Source organism: Silurus meridionalis, chromosome 9, assembly GCF_014805685.1.
Source record: "Silurus meridionalis isolate SWU-2019-XX chromosome 9, ASM1480568v1, whole genome shotgun sequence".
Lineage (NCBI taxonomy): Eukaryota > Metazoa > Chordata > Actinopteri > Siluriformes > Siluridae > Silurus > Silurus meridionalis.
Window position 1 is genome coordinate 3,716,714 of NC_060892.1, and position 17,207 is coordinate 3,733,920.

The 17,207-nt window shown below is 40.8% G+C and overlaps 1 protein-coding gene across 1 annotated transcript in view; it reads left to right on the forward strand.

Annotated features, from left to right (window-relative positions):
• Positions 1-17,207, forward strand: part of fbn2b (fibrillin 2b) — an 89,852-nt gene that overhangs the window by 53,838 nt on the left and 18,807 nt on the right. The window contains exons 22-47 of the mRNA XM_046857615.1: positions 163-213; positions 1,188-1,313; positions 1,410-1,637; positions 2,531-2,656; positions 2,798-2,926; positions 3,098-3,223; positions 3,956-4,081; positions 4,189-4,311; positions 4,397-4,522; positions 4,627-4,752; positions 4,865-4,987; positions 5,176-5,298; positions 6,555-6,680; positions 6,760-6,882; positions 7,569-7,691; positions 8,594-8,755; positions 9,690-9,758; positions 9,954-10,079; positions 10,889-11,014; positions 11,135-11,284; positions 13,020-13,091; positions 13,179-13,304; positions 13,473-13,598; positions 13,734-13,859; positions 14,753-14,869; positions 16,302-16,430. Coding sequence (XP_046713571.1) covers positions 163-213; positions 1,188-1,313; positions 1,410-1,637; positions 2,531-2,656; positions 2,798-2,926; positions 3,098-3,223; positions 3,956-4,081; positions 4,189-4,311; positions 4,397-4,522; positions 4,627-4,752; positions 4,865-4,987; positions 5,176-5,298; positions 6,555-6,680; positions 6,760-6,882; positions 7,569-7,691; positions 8,594-8,755; positions 9,690-9,758; positions 9,954-10,079; positions 10,889-11,014; positions 11,135-11,284; positions 13,020-13,091; positions 13,179-13,304; positions 13,473-13,598; positions 13,734-13,859; positions 14,753-14,869; positions 16,302-16,430 — 3,234 coding nt within the window. The remainder of the gene's footprint in view (positions 1-162; positions 214-1,187; positions 1,314-1,409; positions 1,638-2,530; positions 2,657-2,797; positions 2,927-3,097; positions 3,224-3,955; positions 4,082-4,188; positions 4,312-4,396; positions 4,523-4,626; positions 4,753-4,864; positions 4,988-5,175; positions 5,299-6,554; positions 6,681-6,759; positions 6,883-7,568; positions 7,692-8,593; positions 8,756-9,689; positions 9,759-9,953; positions 10,080-10,888; positions 11,015-11,134; positions 11,285-13,019; positions 13,092-13,178; positions 13,305-13,472; positions 13,599-13,733; positions 13,860-14,752; positions 14,870-16,301; positions 16,431-17,207) is intronic.

Below are 17,207 nucleotides of genomic sequence, written 5' to 3' on the forward strand. Positions count from 1 at the left end.
AGTAACAAAAAAACTGGGACATTGATATTACATTTGCATTTACTATTGAACATACTTTTTTTTCATCATTGCGTAAGTTATATGTTAAATTTTAGCGCTAACATTCGATCCTGACATGGAACAAAAAACTATTGACAATAACTATTCTGTCTCCTTCTGCAGACCCTCACTGCCCTCGTGGTCTCACTCGGAGGAAGGGCCTTGTGTGTGAAGGTATGATATCTTGAAAATCTTGAAAATTTAAATTTTACTTAAGTGTGTTTTGTTTAAAATATTGTATTTAACTACACTTTAGAACATATATGTTAATGAAACTACTGCACTGAGTGATGGACGGAGAACAAATGCTCTAAACTCACAAGAAAGAACGATGGAGACAGACGGAAGTGATACAGAAAGAACTGAAATCGAAATGCCGTCGAATCGAAAGTTGTGCAATGCGTGCGCTAACTGTCTGAATTCTGCATCTGTATTTGTGATTACTCTCATTATCATAAATCACTTTATAACAGGAGACTATAAAGCCCTCATTCTAAAATTAATAAGTTAAAATATATTATAAATATACTATAACATATATTATATCTATTATAAATATACTATAAAATTATATATATATATATATATATATATATATATATATATATATATATATATATATATATATATATATATATTATTATTCTAGCAATTATTCCATCGATTAATCGAGTAATCGGATACTTACTTTTTCTTTATATAAGAATAGCCAAATGACATCAAACTACGAATACAGTTGTAATTATACTGTGCATATTCGTTTATTGAAACTCATTATTTTTACTCATGTATTTATTTATTTATTAAATCTCGCACAGTATCGGAGAGGTGGTTTTTCTTGTCTCCGGAAAGCTTTTTGAAATCTTCCACGCACTAAATCCAGCAATACATCCAGCCAGCTTTAAAAACGTGCTCCACTACCTGCTCTATCTGCTTGTTGAACGCATTATATATAAATCAAAATGTAAAAATCAATTTCAAAACACTTATTTATGTTTTACTTTGAAATGATCCCAAATTTCCAAACTCCCAATTTTCTCCTCGCTTTTTGCTGTTTTCTCCCCGAATGCTACTTGTTGCTTTTACTTGAGTAGAATATTTATATACTCTTTCCACCTTTGCCATTGAATGACTCTCTCTCTCTCCAGATATTAATGAGTGCGAGGTCTTCCCTGGTGTGTGCACTAACGGACGCTGCATCAACACGCATGGCTCGTACCGGTGCGAGTGCACTGAGGGGCTCACCCTTGATGAGGGCGGACGCACCTGCATCGGTGAGAACAGCGGTTTTTATTTTTTCAGGGTTTTTTCAATGACAAAAAATGAAATCGACATGAAACTGACTGGGATCCGGTTGTGTGTGTGTTTAGATATCCGCAGTGAACAGTGTTACCTGAAGTGGGATGAGGACGAATGCGGCGAGCCGTTACCGGGCCGCTACCGCTTGGACATGTGCTGCTGCTCGGTGGGTGAAGCCTGGGGTGCAGACTGTGAGGCCTGCCCTAAACCTGGCACCACAGAGTACAAGAGCGTCTGCCCTCGAGGCCCAGGCTTCGCCAACAGAGGAGACATCATCACAGGAAAACCCTTCTACAAAGGTATTACAATCTGGTCTGCAATATCTCGCCATTTAGAACTAGGAGTTGGTGACCCTGAGGGCGTCAGCGATTGTTTGGGACCAGTGCAAACTCGTTCCATTGGTTCCGTTGGCGTCATTACCGGTGGACGCCACGATCGTGTCCCATCTGCTCATGGGTGCGTCATTTCGAAGGAACACTCATGATGTAACATTCCTTAAACGGCCTCGATGTTCTCTGGTGCACAAGCCGTTTAACACCACCTGGGGACCTCCTTTTCAGCAGACAAGACACAATCATGACGCCGAAATTCCCTTTCAGTTACACTATCACCATTCTTCCAAAAGGTTTTTAAAGCGAACGCTCATTGCAAAACCTCTCTACTGCTTCATTATAACCAATGGCAAGGGGTTTGAAACAAATTTTAACAAAAAATCAGGACAGGATCAGAAACAAGTTTATTAGAGGGACAGCACATGTAGGACGTTTTGGAGACGAGGTGAGAGAGGCCTGATTGAGACGGTTTGGTCATGTGCAGAGGAGGGACATGGGGTATATAGGTAGAAATAGGCTGTGGATGGAGGCGGCAGGAAAAGAGGAAGGCCAAGGAAGAGGTAAATGCATGTGCTGAGGGAATACATGCAGCTGGGTTGGTTTGAAAGAGGGCAGATGTAGAGGGTGATACAGTGACTGGTGATCTGCTGTGGCGACCCCTAAAGGAAGCAAGAAGAATTAGTTTGAAATGCTCAAACTGTGGTCGCCTGTTACAAAGTATGATAACAATCAACTTCTAATATGATCAAATGAATAATTAGTATTTTTAAGAAACTCAATCAGGCAGCTTGTGGATGTTATAGTAGTGTAACTCGACTTTTTCTGCTTCTTTCTCTCTATCATTCTCTCTCTTTCTGTAGATGTGAACGAGTGCAAAGTGTTTAAGGGCCTGTGTACTCACGGAACGTGCCGGAATACAATCGGCAGTTTCAAGTGTCGCTGTAACAATGGGTTTGCTCCCACCATGGAGCAGAGGAACTGCACAGGTTGGAACACACACACACACCTTTAGTTTTTTCTTTCCGTTTTCCTTATGCTGACCTGCCAGAAGTATTTACAAGTTTCAAACAGACAGATGTTTCTTCCTTTTGATGCCCCAATCCCACTATTTTTCTTTTCTTTCTTAGATATTGATGAGTGTGCGATCTCTCCGGATCTGTGCGGTCAGGGTTCGTGTGTGAACACACCGGGCAGCTTTGAGTGCGAGTGCTTCGATGGCTACGAAAGCGGCTTTATGATGATGAAGAACTGCATGGGTGAGTATGAGACACACACACACACACTCACACACACACACACACACACACACACACACACACACAAACACACTCACACACATACACATGCCCATTTCACTTTATATTATATGCAAGTTTTGCTGCGAATCTATATACCGTTCCTCATCCACACTTTTTCATCTCTTTCAGACATCGACGAATGCGAACGCGATCCTCTGCTGTGCCGCGGCGGGACGTGTCTGAACACAGAGGGCAGCTACGAGTGTGAATGCCCCCGAGGGCACCAGCTCAGCCCCGAGGGCTCTGCCTGTGAAGGTAAAAACAGACTGCACCACTTTACACCACTCACAGTTCATTCTCCTTATAATGTTTTTGCATGTTGGTAATGTATTGAGTGAGGGGACAAGCACTTAATGGTTTGGGGTTCTAGGAGAAAAATCCACACCAGCATGGGAGGCTACTGCTACTGCTGGGACTTGAGCAAGATTAACTCAACTGCTCAGTTGTGATAGTGGTAGACCAGGGTTTAAGGCTCTGTGTTACTGATTTTAAGGTATCGCCAAGCTGCCACTCTTTGGGGCTCTTGAGCAAGGCCCTTAAACCTCAACTGCTTAGATGGGAAGGTTGTAGCTTAGTGGTTAAGGCTCAGGGTTACTGATTGGAAGGTTGGGAGTTCAAGCCCCTGGTATTAACAAGCTGCCACTCTTGGGGTAAGTTGCTCTGTATGAGGGCATCTACCAAATGTAATAAATGTAAATTATCTGATGCAACCTGAACACAAGGGTGGTTAAGTGCTTAAGGCTCTAGGTTACTTATCATAAGGTTGGAGCTTCAAGCTGCTGCTGTTGGGCCCTTAAGCAAGGCCCTTAATCCTCAGTGGTGCTGTCTCATTGTTGATTCCAGCGAGAAAGAATTCCTCCTTTTTTTTTCTGACCAGTTAAATTTTGCCATTACCCCTTAAGCTGATTCATTTATTCAAGAAAGGACAAGTCATTTTTTTCCTCCGTTTTTTCTGAAGCCAAATTCTGTCCTCTTTTCCTCCTCCAGATGTGAACGAGTGCGAGTTGAGTGACACCCTGTGCAGGAACGGCAAGTGCGTGAACATGATCGGCTCCTTCCAGTGCTCATGTAACACCGGCTACCAGGCCACGCCGGACCGCCAGGGCTGTGTGGGTGAGTGACGGGTGGATACAGATTGCATTCCAACAATACACACACGACACCCACACACACACACATACAGGGAGTGTGTTGCTGACGATGTTTGCGTTCTTTGCTAGATATTGATGAGTGCACAATCATGAACGGAGGCTGTGATACACACTGTACAAACTCAGAGGGCAGCTACGAGTGCAGTTGCAGTGAAGGATACGCCCTGATGCCTGACCTCAGGACCTGCGCTGGTAATTGCACACACAAACACACACACACACACACACACACACACACACACACACACCTGACCTGTCATTTTTTATGTATTTTTAGACATTGATGAGTGTGAGGACACGCCGGATATCTGTGACGGTGGTCAGTGCACCAACATCCCAGGAGAGTATCGCTGCCTCTGCTTCGATGGCTTTATGGCCTCCATGGACATGCGCTCCTGCGTGGGTGAGAAAACACGACACACACACACACACACACACACACACACACACACACATCACTTTGTCCCCCCCTCATTTTCTTGTACTCATGTGTGTTTGTCTCTTAAGATGTCAACGAGTGTGACCTGAACCCCAACATCTGTCTGCACGGAGAATGCGAGAACACCAAAGGCTCTTTCATCTGTCACTGCCAGGTGGGATACTTTGTGAAGAAAGGCTCTACAGGCTGTACAGGTATGTGTGTGTGTGTGTGTGTGTGTGTGTGTGTGTGTGTGTGTTTACATGTGTTTGCACTATTTTTCCCCCTACATTTTCTTTATTATTCTGTTTCGTTGCATCTGTCTAGACGTCAACGAGTGTGAGGTCGGTGCTCATAACTGCGACATGCACGCCGCCTGTGTCAACGTCCCCGGCAGCTTTAAATGCCGTTGCAGGGACGGCTGGGTAGGAGACGGAATCAAATGTGTCGGTAAGAGACACACGCACACACATTCAAACCAAAAAAACAACATTCTCAAAAAAAAAACATTTCTCAGGCCCATTTCCTCGCTAGCTTTTCTGTAAGAAACTCTAACCCTTTTTCTCTGTGTGTGTGTGTGTGTGTGTGTGTGTGTGTGTGTGTGTGTGTGTGTGTGTGTGTGTGTGTGTGTGTGGCAGATCTGGATGAGTGTTCGACCGAAGACCACAGCTGCAACCCCAACGCCGAGTGTGTCAACACTCCCGGCTCGTACCGCTGCGCCTGCAAGGAGGGTTTTAATGGAGATGGTTTCTCCTGCTCAGGTACAGGAAACATCCATCACACAATGCCAACGGCTAAAAAACCCACCATCTCTTACTGTTTCTAATTGTTTCCATGAACCACTGCAGTCATTATCCACTAATGGAAAACCATTAAGTCGAATTGCATTTAGAAATCTGTCAGATCTACAATACAGAGAGAACTTTTCAGCCTAATAATGCTGAGTGGACTACAGGCAGGGCGTGTAGGAGGTGCAGGACCTCAGCACCTCTTTACCTCCACTCACTCACAAATACACCATTAGTCTGAACAGGCTACAGAACGAAAGTTACCAGCTACATTTACATTTACTGCATTTGGCAGCCGCCCTTATCCAGTTTAGTATCTCAATTAGAACCTGTATTAAAAAAAAAAAAAAAACACTCCATATATAATAGTACTGAACTTTGTTACAAAAATAACAAATTACGATGCTAAAACATGAAAACGTGCTCAAGGAAATAAATCTGAATATACTCATTGATAAATCAAATTATATAATTAATAAATTATAAATATAGTGTTCTCCGTGCAGCAATGCAGTATCACGTGTAAAAACTAACAGCATGCAGTGTCAGTGATTCGCCTCTAGAGGCCGCTCTCGTAATGACAGCGGACCGGAAGCTGGAAAAACTATCGATATGGATTTTTTCCGATAGCCGATAGTTCCAGCAATAACTAAGACAACATTTTAGTTCGAAAGCCAACCTTTACTATCAAATACAGATATGATATACAGTAAGTAAAAAAGAAAATTTGAATACAATTTTCAAAATATGTCTCCGGCAGAGGGCCGTTAAGAATGTGGAGTGTGGGGCAGGAAACCGAAATATACCTTTTTGAAAACACTGTCCAAAGTGGATCAATTTAAAAACGCAGTTTTTGCTTCGCAGTGTGGACTGGAGGCTTTAGAATATTTTTTAGTTGTTGCTGTGACATTTCAAAGAGTCTGCCTTCTGAAATGCGTTTATGTTTTGCTCATGTGCGGTACACGGACGTAAGCGTTTTCTGACTTTTCAGTGTGGATGAGCAACTTTTGGGAAACGCTTGAAAACGAAAGTGTGGACGAAAATGCCGTTTTCAAATCTTCCTCCGAAAAACATTTGCAGGAATCTCAATCTTAAATCTTACCATTCAAGTTCCTGTTATAACTTTTGTTACAACAACTATAGAGGATTCTTCCCTCATTAGCGAAAAACGCATTGAAACTCCACACGGAGACGTGTAAAAGCTCACCCGCTCTGCTTATGTCTCTCAGATACGGATGAGTGCGCTGATAACGTGAACCTGTGTGAGAACGGCCAGTGTCTAAACACCCCTGGAGGCTACCGGTGCGAGTGTGAGATGGGCTTCACTCCTACTGAGGACAGCAAGACCTGCCAAGGTATAGACACACACATACACACACACATATGTAATTATATGTATGTTCAAGACACTCATTCTATTTTGTATACACACAGACATCGACGAATGCAACTTCCAGAATATCTGCGTGTTTGGAACATGCCAGAATCTGCCGGGGATGTTCCGCTGTGTGTGCGATGATGGATATGAACTGGACCGCAGTGGAGGAAACTGCACAGGTGAGAGGAAGTATTGCAGGATAAAACCCTGAATAGTAAAGTCCCTGTGGAGTGCAATACACATACCTTCATTCTGTGTATGTACAACGCGATGTACGAATATGATGATTTGATTCAACACAATGCGTTTTACTGCAATGCAATGGAAAAAATAGGATGCTCTGCAATTCAATAGGGTACAGATAGTTCGCTTTTATTTCTTTGATTCAGACAGACAGCAAATCATCAATTTACCTAAGTGCCTTCTGCCTTCACAAACAGGCCTTTGTAGTGCAAAAAAAAAAAAAAGATTAAATAAAACCAGACGTTCTTTTTTTTTCGGTTCTGTGTCTGTTGTGATGCATCATATTCACGTAGCTCTACATGGAAAATATTGGTCACAAATGATTGGTCACTTTCTAAATATTAAAAGTATAGCGCATCTACTGATAATTATATCATTCTATATAAATAAATAGTTTTTTATTGATGCAAATATGTTAAAAACGATGCCAAATGCATCCGATGCACACTTTTTTTGATTGATGTATGACTTTGTTAACTTTTATGCCAAAACAATACATTGATTTTTGTTTTATCGGTGTTGCATTTGTGCTGTTCGTAAGTGTTGAAACGCTCGAGTGAAATACGTATTGCCTACACACCATACTCGCCAACACGCATCTCTCTTTCTCTCTCTTTCTCAGATGTGAACGAGTGTGCTGATCCGGTGAACTGCATTAATGGCCTGTGTGTGAACATGCCAGGAAGCTACATGTGTAACTGCCCTCCAGACTTCGAGCTCAACCCCACAGGAGTGGGATGTGTGGGTAAGAGTCAGTCAGTCAGTCGCATCACTGAGTCGAACCACTACCAGGGTTGCCGGCGATATTACGTCGTCGAGGCGTAAAAGAGACATGAGAAGAGATGAACATAAAGTAAATCGTTATATTTTTTTTGAACAATTAGTAAAGAAAAACAAATAAGTTTAGCTTGGGAGCATAAAGGAGTCTTGTGTTTTGTGGTCAATGATGGTATGCACAGCCTCGCCTTGCTACACCTTTATAATTGTGCCCCCCTACCCACGACCTATAGGGGCACACGCTCAAAAATGTAAAATTTAAATAAATAAAATTTCATCCAATAATGAATTTAAATACACATTTAATTATAATTAACAATATTTAAATATTAACAAATCGATCTACATGTGTTTTTAATATGTATATGTCATTTATTCAATAGCTTTTTTGCTGCAAGGGAACCTGAAATTAATGGCACCCTTTATAAATAACATACAATATGCACTGTTCAATTCAATGCCGTTTTATTTGTAAAGCACTTTTAATGGACATAGTTTTAGAGCAGCTTGACAGACATTAGGAGGTTCTATAGTTGTAGTTGTGTCTGTGTGGGTGTTTGTGAGTTTGTGCCAATTCAATTTCTTTATAATCAAAGAAGCATATTCTCTTCAACATTAGCGTAATCCTTCCCCTTATAGAACCGCAATGTCAGACGATTTGATCAGCCCATGATATGAGACACCTACAATTACCTGCTTTTTTATTTATTTATTATTTCTTCCATACACTTTATTGTGAATGACAATAGTTCTAAAAAAAGGCATAAAAATGAGCTATTTAAAAGAATCTACACGTAATTATTGGGGCGACCTGGAAATAAAGGCGTGTGCATGTTTTTTTTATGCCAATTTGTGTTTTGGTTTTTTTAGACACACGGGTGGGTAACTGTTTCCTGGACACACTGGACCGGGGTGATGGAGGCATTTCGTGCAGTGCTGAGATCGGTGTGGGCGTGTCCCGAGCTTCCTGTTGCTGCTCTCTGGGCGGCGCTTGGGGGAACCCGTGCGAACTCTGTCCTCCAATCAACTCCAGTACGTCGTTTCAGCTGCATTTTTATCACAAATCATTGCCAACCAAAAAATGTATAGAATGTAAGAATTATAGAACACAATTTACTTCTATTTAAATGTATGGTTATTAATCCCCGATGGGCAAACCTAAAGTATGAGGAAGAAACCTTGAGAGGAACCAGACTTAAAAGGAGAACTCATCCTCATTTGAGTGACGCTAAGAGTGTTATTATTAGCGGTCGACCGACAGCTAGGTTGGGTCGTACTTGCCAATAACTGATTAATCGATCGAGTTTTTTAGATACTGGATTTAAAAAAACACACAACATTCCTTGTTTACAGAAATAAAAAATAAAAAAAACAGTACTGAATCCTGAAAATGTGCTAAATGAAATAAATATGAAGATATTGATTATATCAATAAATATAATTATATTATTAATAAATTATGAATTATAACTAATAAATATAGTGCTCTCTGTGCAAACAGCACGTGGCATCAGTGATTCACCCCTAGAGGTCGCTCTTATAATAAAAGCGGACCTTCTCAGCCGCTCCAGCAACGGACGCAACCCGGAAAAACTATATGTATGTTTTTTTTTTGCCGATTAAGCAGCAAAACCGAATTAATCTGTCGACCTTTAGTTATTACAAATCATTAAAACAATACAAACACCGGAGAGCACGAAATATCATGAGCACTGGGGTGTGTGATGAGAAGTAACATCTTTTCTACAGTCAGTTGGAGTTGTGGAATCAGGAAATCCTGAGCAACTAATAAATTAGCTCAACAATAAAAAAAACAATGAAATAAATTTTACATTGCAATTTCCTGCATTGAAAAAAGTAGTTTAGAAAGTCATATGGTGTGTGTGTGTGTGTGTGTGTGTGTGTGTGTGTGTGTGTGTGTGTGTGTGTGTGTGTTTGAAATCTTTATCAAATTCTCTCTATGCAGCTGAATACAAAACATTGTGTCCTGGAGGAGAAGGCTTCAGACCCAACCCTATTACAGTCATCCTTGAAGGTAAGCGAGTGTGTGTGTGTGTGTGTGTGTGTGTGTGTGTGTATCAGTGTTTGCTCTGAGAGTCCTTGCTGTATTATTTGTGTGTGTGTGTATGTCTGCAGTACCCTTGCCGAGGCGGTGACTCTAGACTGCTAATGGCTCGACTGTCTCCACTCTGATACATTAATAATTCCCTTTTTCTCTCCTTCTGAGCAGACATAGACGAATGCCAGGAGTTGCCTGGTCTTTGTCAGGGGGGCAACTGTGTCAACACTTTTGGCAGTTTCCAGTGTGAATGCCCTGCGGGATATTTCTTGAACGAAGAGACACGTATCTGTGAAGGTGACAGCACTCAAAAACGGCTTAATTTAAGTTTGCCATTAAAGCAGAGGTCGTCCTAAATTTCAATTCTACTCCTACTTACACTGTATAAACAAAAGTATTTGGACATCTGATATTTGTAGCCATATGTGGCTCCTGGATTCTTCCCAAAACTGTTACCCCAAAGTCGGAGGCACACAATTGTAATTATATTTGAGGGCATGAAATTTTCCCTTCACTTGAACTTGAAGACCCAAAACCTGTTCCAGCATGACAATCAAATTGCTCTATGAAGGTATGCTTCCCATTAATTGGAGTGGAAGATCTTCTGCTATAGAGCTTTGACCCTCAACCCATCATGAATTGCTGACTGCACCCCAGGCCTTCTTACCTACATAACTTACTGACTTTACTAACACCCTTGTGGGTGAAGGAATCTCCAGAAATCTCCCCAAATCTTCACAAGCACACTCCAAAAACCTGGTGGAAGCCAAGCCATTGGACTTTTAATTGGAAGGTTACAATTTTAAATCCCAGCATCACCAAGCTGTCAATGCTAAACCCCTGAACAATGCCTATAACCCTCAAATGCTCAGTTTTAAATGTGTCTCTCCATAAGAGCATCTACAAAATGCTCCAAATGTCCCAATTATTAGAGCAAATGGGGTTTAATGTGAAACGGGATGTTGAAAAAGCACATACAAATCATATGGTCAGGTGTCCACAAACTTTTTTCCATATACTTTTGGACTGTTATTTAACCAGAAAACGAAACAAAGTTAACCCATAAAATTTAAATCGAAAATTGAGTGAAAATTCTGCTCTCTCAGACATTGACGAATGCTCGACCCACATCGGGATCTGCGGCCCAGGGACGTGTTACAACACACTGGGCAACTACACCTGCGTCTGCCCTCCCGAGTACATGCAGGTCAACGGAGGCAACAATTGCATGGGTAAAAAAACTGCGTTTATAAACAAATTATATAAAATCTAAAAAAAACCAAAAAAACAAGCAGGACTTGTTTGACACGTAGATGCTATTTCACATGTGATCCTGTGACCTGTTTTTACAGACATGAGGAAAAGTGTGTGTTACCATAACTTTAACGACACGTGTGAAAACGAGCTGTCGTTTAACATGACCAAAAAGATGTGCTGCTGCGCCTACAACGTGGGAAAAGCCTGGAACAAGCCGTGCGAGCCCTGTCCGACTCCGGCGACCGGTAAATGTCCGGAATGTTCTTCGCTCTCTAGAATAGTGAACACCTTTAAAGATCCAGAGTCCTCCTCGATACTGTATACTGACAATACCGTTTTTTTCAGTAGCTTTGGTGCATTTCTCGAATCATTCTTCATAGTAATGCATTTCTTAATACAATTTGTACAAACAGCACAGCACAAGCCTGTAGTTTTCTCAAAATCCTCGGTTCATCTCTCAAAAGTAAGTATTTGTGTTAATGAACATCTCAACATCATCGGAATAACAAGTCATTTTATCATTGTTCACAAACAAGAAAGTCAAAATGACCAAAAAGGATTCCCACTTTTTCTGTACTGTATTAGTGTTCGTTCTTTTCCTGGTTGTTGTTTTTTTTCAGAAATTGCAATTCTGGTTTTTTTTTGCTCCAACACCAATCGAAGGTTCACAAGATTAACCTTTGACCTTTTTTTTTTTTATTTAATTAGAACATTCTAGATTCATCTGCACAATTCATTAGTTAAAGACACATTTACCAAAAAGAAGATGAATAGAAATTTAAACTTGACACATTCTGACTGGTTTGTGTCAAGTCAAGTTTATTTCTATATATTATTTCTTCACAACAGACATAGTCTCAAAGCAGCTTTACAGAATTTAACAGTTAAGGACGAAAAATATATCACCCAAATCAGGATGAGGTTCCCCTTTTGAGTCTGATTCCTCTCAAGGTTTCTTTCTCATAACATCTAAGCAAATTTTTTCTTGCCATATTCACCACGGCTGCTCATTAGGTATAAACACACATCGTTCACCTTAACTGTTAAATTCTGTAAAGCTGCTTTGAGACAATGTCTGTTGTGAAAAGCGCTATAGAAATAAACTTGACTTGACTTGACATTAAGCCATTGCGACTGTGGCAAGAAAAACTACTTTAGATGTTATGAGGGAGGAACCGGACTCAAAAGGGGAACACAACATCATTTGGGTGACATCAAGAGTGTGATTATAGTCTTTAAACAATACAGAACACTGGAGAGTGAGAACTAACATGAGCACTGGAGTATAAGATTATGAGTAATGATCTTTCTACAGTTTTATACAGTCATTTGAGGTTATAGAACCAGGAGCCTTAAATGTCAGTAATGAGGGCAACCAATGATCAGCTAGTTCTCTAAAACAGGTCAAAGGTAAATCCTGTGAAACTTCAATTGGCAACAAACACAGAATAAAAATTTTTGAAAATGGATGAACAACCAGGAAATGAATCGATATCCCACATACAGTAATGTGTACATTTTTTACTTTTGAAATTCATAGATGCCAAACAGAAGAAATTCAGCCTTGTGCATTTTTCAACACTGTAATCCAAACCATAGTTTACATCAGGAAACACTGAAATCGTGTTCAGTCGCATTTTGATGATGTTGATGACAAAAGGACTTTTGATGGTAATGAGATGTTCATTGATACAAATATTACTTCTGAGAGAGGAATTAAGGATTTTGAGAAAAGTACAGGCTTTTTCAGGAACTCCGATATGTGATACTGTTTGTACCTTGTTTTGAGAAATGAATTTACTGGTTTGCAAATATGAAGAATGATTCAAGAAACGCTGCAAAGCAACTCAAAAAACTGTATGAATGAGACATGGCACTTGAAGGTCACACCCACCAACCTGGCGATAGGCAACAATCAATTCTCAGATCGTCCTATATTTCTATCGCCCTCTTTTAACATTTCCATCTCTCTTTGTGTAGCTGAGTATGAGCTCCTGTGCGGAAACCCGGCTCCTGGCTTCATTATTGATATCCACACTGGAAAACCCATCGGTAAGCCACGCCTTGGAGTCGAATTTATAAAGCCGTGCATGCTTGTTGTGAGATGATGTGGCAACCGAAACGTGTGTCCTGATCCAGATATCGACGAGTGCAGGGAGATTCCTGGGATCTGTGCCCATGGAGCGTGCATCAATCAGATCGGAAGCTTCCGCTGCGAGTGTCCAATGGGCTTCAGCTACAATAACATCCTGCTGGTTTGTGAAGGTACGCACACACACACACACACACACACACACACACACACACACACACACACAATTATCTCGTCAATTCCATCCCATAAGACGACACACCGTGTTCTACGAGGTGACACTTATAACTCTCATGACTGATTGCACCACTTGCTGTTTATCTTTTTTCCCCTCGACTCAGATATTGACGAGTGTAACAGCGGGGACAACTTGTGTCAACGCAATGCCAACTGCAACAACATCCCCGGCAGTTTCCGCTGCGAGTGCTCTCCCGGCTTCAAGCTGTCCCCCAGTGGAGCATGCGTGGGTGAGTCCTCTGTCTACAAAAGCCCCACAGGGTGTATAGCATTGTAAAGGAGATGGTTTACCAGCAGTTACCACATGGTTACATTATTCAAAAACAAATGTGACATGTTTGTTAAAGCCATGAATCTTTCCACAGATCGTAACGAATGCCTGGAAATTCCCAACGTGTGCAGCCATGGTGAATGCATCGACACACAGGGCAGCTACCGCTGTCTCTGCCACAACGGCTTCAAGGCCACAGCGGACCTCACTATGTGCATGGGTGAGTGTGTCCACATCTTCAACTAAAAAACAGACACGCTATGCTCTTACTTTCTGTGACTTTGGATTAGACCGGGGGTCCCCACACTTTTTCCTGAGAGGAAAATAACATGGACCAGAGTGACTATTAGTATTATTGTGGTAGTAGATTTTATAATGATTTAAATGTATTTATTTTGCCTTCTAATGTTAGATTAGTTTACTATTTTGTTCTGCAACGTACAGAGAAATGAACATTAATATTCGAGAGATATATCGCCTTTTAAAAGAGCATTATTGCTCTCATAATGACATTTTACCGATATCAATAGCTTGATCTCCAAATAATCGATTAATCAAGGGTATTAAATAGGTTTTAAAATAAATACTGAATAAAAAACAAACATAACACTCCATGTAAAATAGTACTGAACTTTATTACCAAAAATAAACAAAACAGTACTGAATTATGAAAATGTGCTAACGGAAATAAATACGAATATATTTATTAATAAACCCGAATATATAATTAATAAATGATAAATAATAACTATAAAATAGTACTATCCATGCAGAGCGTCTCACGTGTAAAAACACACAGCATGTGACGACACTGATTCACCCCTAGAGGCCGCTCTTGTAAAGACAGGGGTTACGGAAGCCGGAAAAACTATCAGTACGGAATTTTTGGACGATAGACGAATACATTTTTTTACATATGTCTCTGGCATTGTTCAGAGGAAGCTTCCAAATATGGGGGAGTTGAATTCAACATGCGGGCCTGGGGATTTCTTGATTAGACTCTTAAGTTGTGCTTTTGCCAAGTGGTCATAAGCCCAGATCGATACAACGATGATGAGATAACGATCTAAATGCACACATTAATCTCTGTCTTCTTCACTCTCTCTTGATCAGACATCGACGAGTGCGAGAGACAGCCATGTGGAAACGGGACGTGTAAGAACACCGTGGGCTCCTACAACTGCCTTTGCTTCCCCGGCTTTGAGCTCACACACAATAATGACTGCATGGGTGAGTCTCTTATAATAATCAGATAGAACATTTGAACATGCATTATATACATTATACATTACATATATTATACATAGCACAGTGGTTAGTGATTAGGAGGTTGGGGCTTTAAGCCCCTGTATTGCCAAACTGCCACTCTTGGGCCCTTGAGCAAGGCCCTAAACCGTCTGTGCTCCAGCAGCACTCTATCATGGCTGATCCTATGCTCTGACCACAGCTTCCCAACAACGGCAGGATATGCAAAGTGCTGTGAATGTACATGTGAGAAGTAAAAAGCCCATTGTACCCCTCTGAGGATGGTTTGACATGAACGCCAACAAGACACACAAATTTCTTGTGAATATTTCAGCTGAATGTTTGAAGAAACGAACTGTCCGGATGACGAGAGTGTATAAACCTGTTCTTCAGGCTTCAAGGGTGGATTTTTCACCGTAAATAAACGCCATCGTCTGGACCTTCCTATATTAGTTTGCTCAAAGTAAATCTTAGCATTAAACGACCCGAGTTTGGAACATGCAAGTGTCTCTCAAAAACCATAAAAAATTTGGTGTTTGCTCATTTTTGACAGGAACTGGAAACGAATGTTCAAAACACTTACACTGGAGACTCCTTCCACGAACGTTAAATATGCTAAATATACGAAATCTTCACCCTATAGATTATTATACGTTTTCCTTGTTTGTAATTGTCGTGTCTGTGAGAGTGTGTTGTATCTAAGTATGTTGTGTGTCACTGAGGGTTTGTTGTTTGTCTGAGAGCTCGTGTTTGTCTCCAAATGTTTGTGCATTTTTTCTGAGTTTGTCACTTTTCCATTGGAAGCTTGTTTCTGGCAAAAAAAAAAAAAGGCTATTGTGACATTTCATTTCACAATTCTGACTTTTTTTTCTCAGAATTGGGATAAATAAAGTCAGAAAAAAGGCAGAATTGCGAGATATAAAGTAAGAATTCTGCCTTTTTTTCCCCAATTGCGAGTTTATAACTCATTTGCGACATTTTCTGGCAAAGCAGATAATTGGCTTCCATATCTATTTTAACAAAAGCAAATAGTAAAAGATCATCATGCAAAAGAGTTAACATAGCCATAACATTGACTTAACCATAAATGGCATTTAAAGCTCTGTTTACAATAAAAAGGTAACTCATGTTCTGTAAGAATCACATCTCTTGGTTTTCTATGGTGCTTTTCCAGAAAGTGTCACAAATGACATATAAACTCGCAATTGTGAGAATAAAAGGAAGAGTTCTGACTTTATAACTTGGAATTGCGAGTTCATATATAGCAATTCTGCCTTTTTACTAACAATTCAGTTTTTTCTTAAAATAATTTATTATTTAGTGGTGGAAAGGGTCTTCCATACCTTTCCGATGGGGTCATTGTGTCCTTGAATGTTTGTCGTGTGTCTCTAATAGTCTTCCTTCTGTCTCTGTGCAGATGTGGATGAGTGCAGCACTCTGGCTGGACAAGTCTGCAGGTATGGTCAGTGTATCAACAGGGTCGGCTCCTTCCAGTGTCTCTGTCTGGAAGGCTATGAGCTCACTCCTGACTCTAAGAACTGCGTCGGTAAGTCATTATCATACTTTTACAATATACAGGGAGTGCAGAATTATTAGGCAAATGAGTATTTTGACCACATCATCCTCGTTATGCATGTTGTCTTACTCCAAGCTGTATAGGCTGGAAAGCCTACTACCAATTAAGCATATTAGGTGATGTGCATCTCTGTAATGAGAAGGGGTGTGGTCTAATGACATCAACACCCTATATCAGGTGTGCATAATTATTAGGCAACTTCCTTTCCTTTGGCAAAATGGGTCAAAAGAAGGACTTGACAGGCTCAGAAAAGTCAAAAATAGTGAGATATATTGCAGAGGATGCAGCAGTCTTAAAATAGCCAAGCTTCTGAGCGTGATCATCGAACAATCAAGCGTTTCATTCAAAATAGTCGACAGGGTCGCAAGAAGCGTGTGGAAAAACCAAGGCGCAAAATAACTGCCCGTGAACTGAGAAAAGTCAAGCGTGCAGCTGCCAAGATGCCACTTGCCACCAGTTTGGCCATATTTCAGAGCTGCAACATCACTGGGTGCCCAAAAGCACAAGGTGTGCAATACTCAGAGACATGGCCAAGGTAAGAAAGGCAGAAAGTCGACCACCACTGAACAAGACACACAAGCTGAAACGTCAAGACTGGGCCAAGAAATATCTCAAGACTGATTTTCTAAGGTTTTATGGACTGATGAAATGAGAGTGAGTCTTGATGGGCCAGATGGATGGGCCCGTGGCTGGATTGGTAAAGGGCAGAGAGCTCCAGTCCGACTCAGGCGCCAGCAAGGTGGAGGT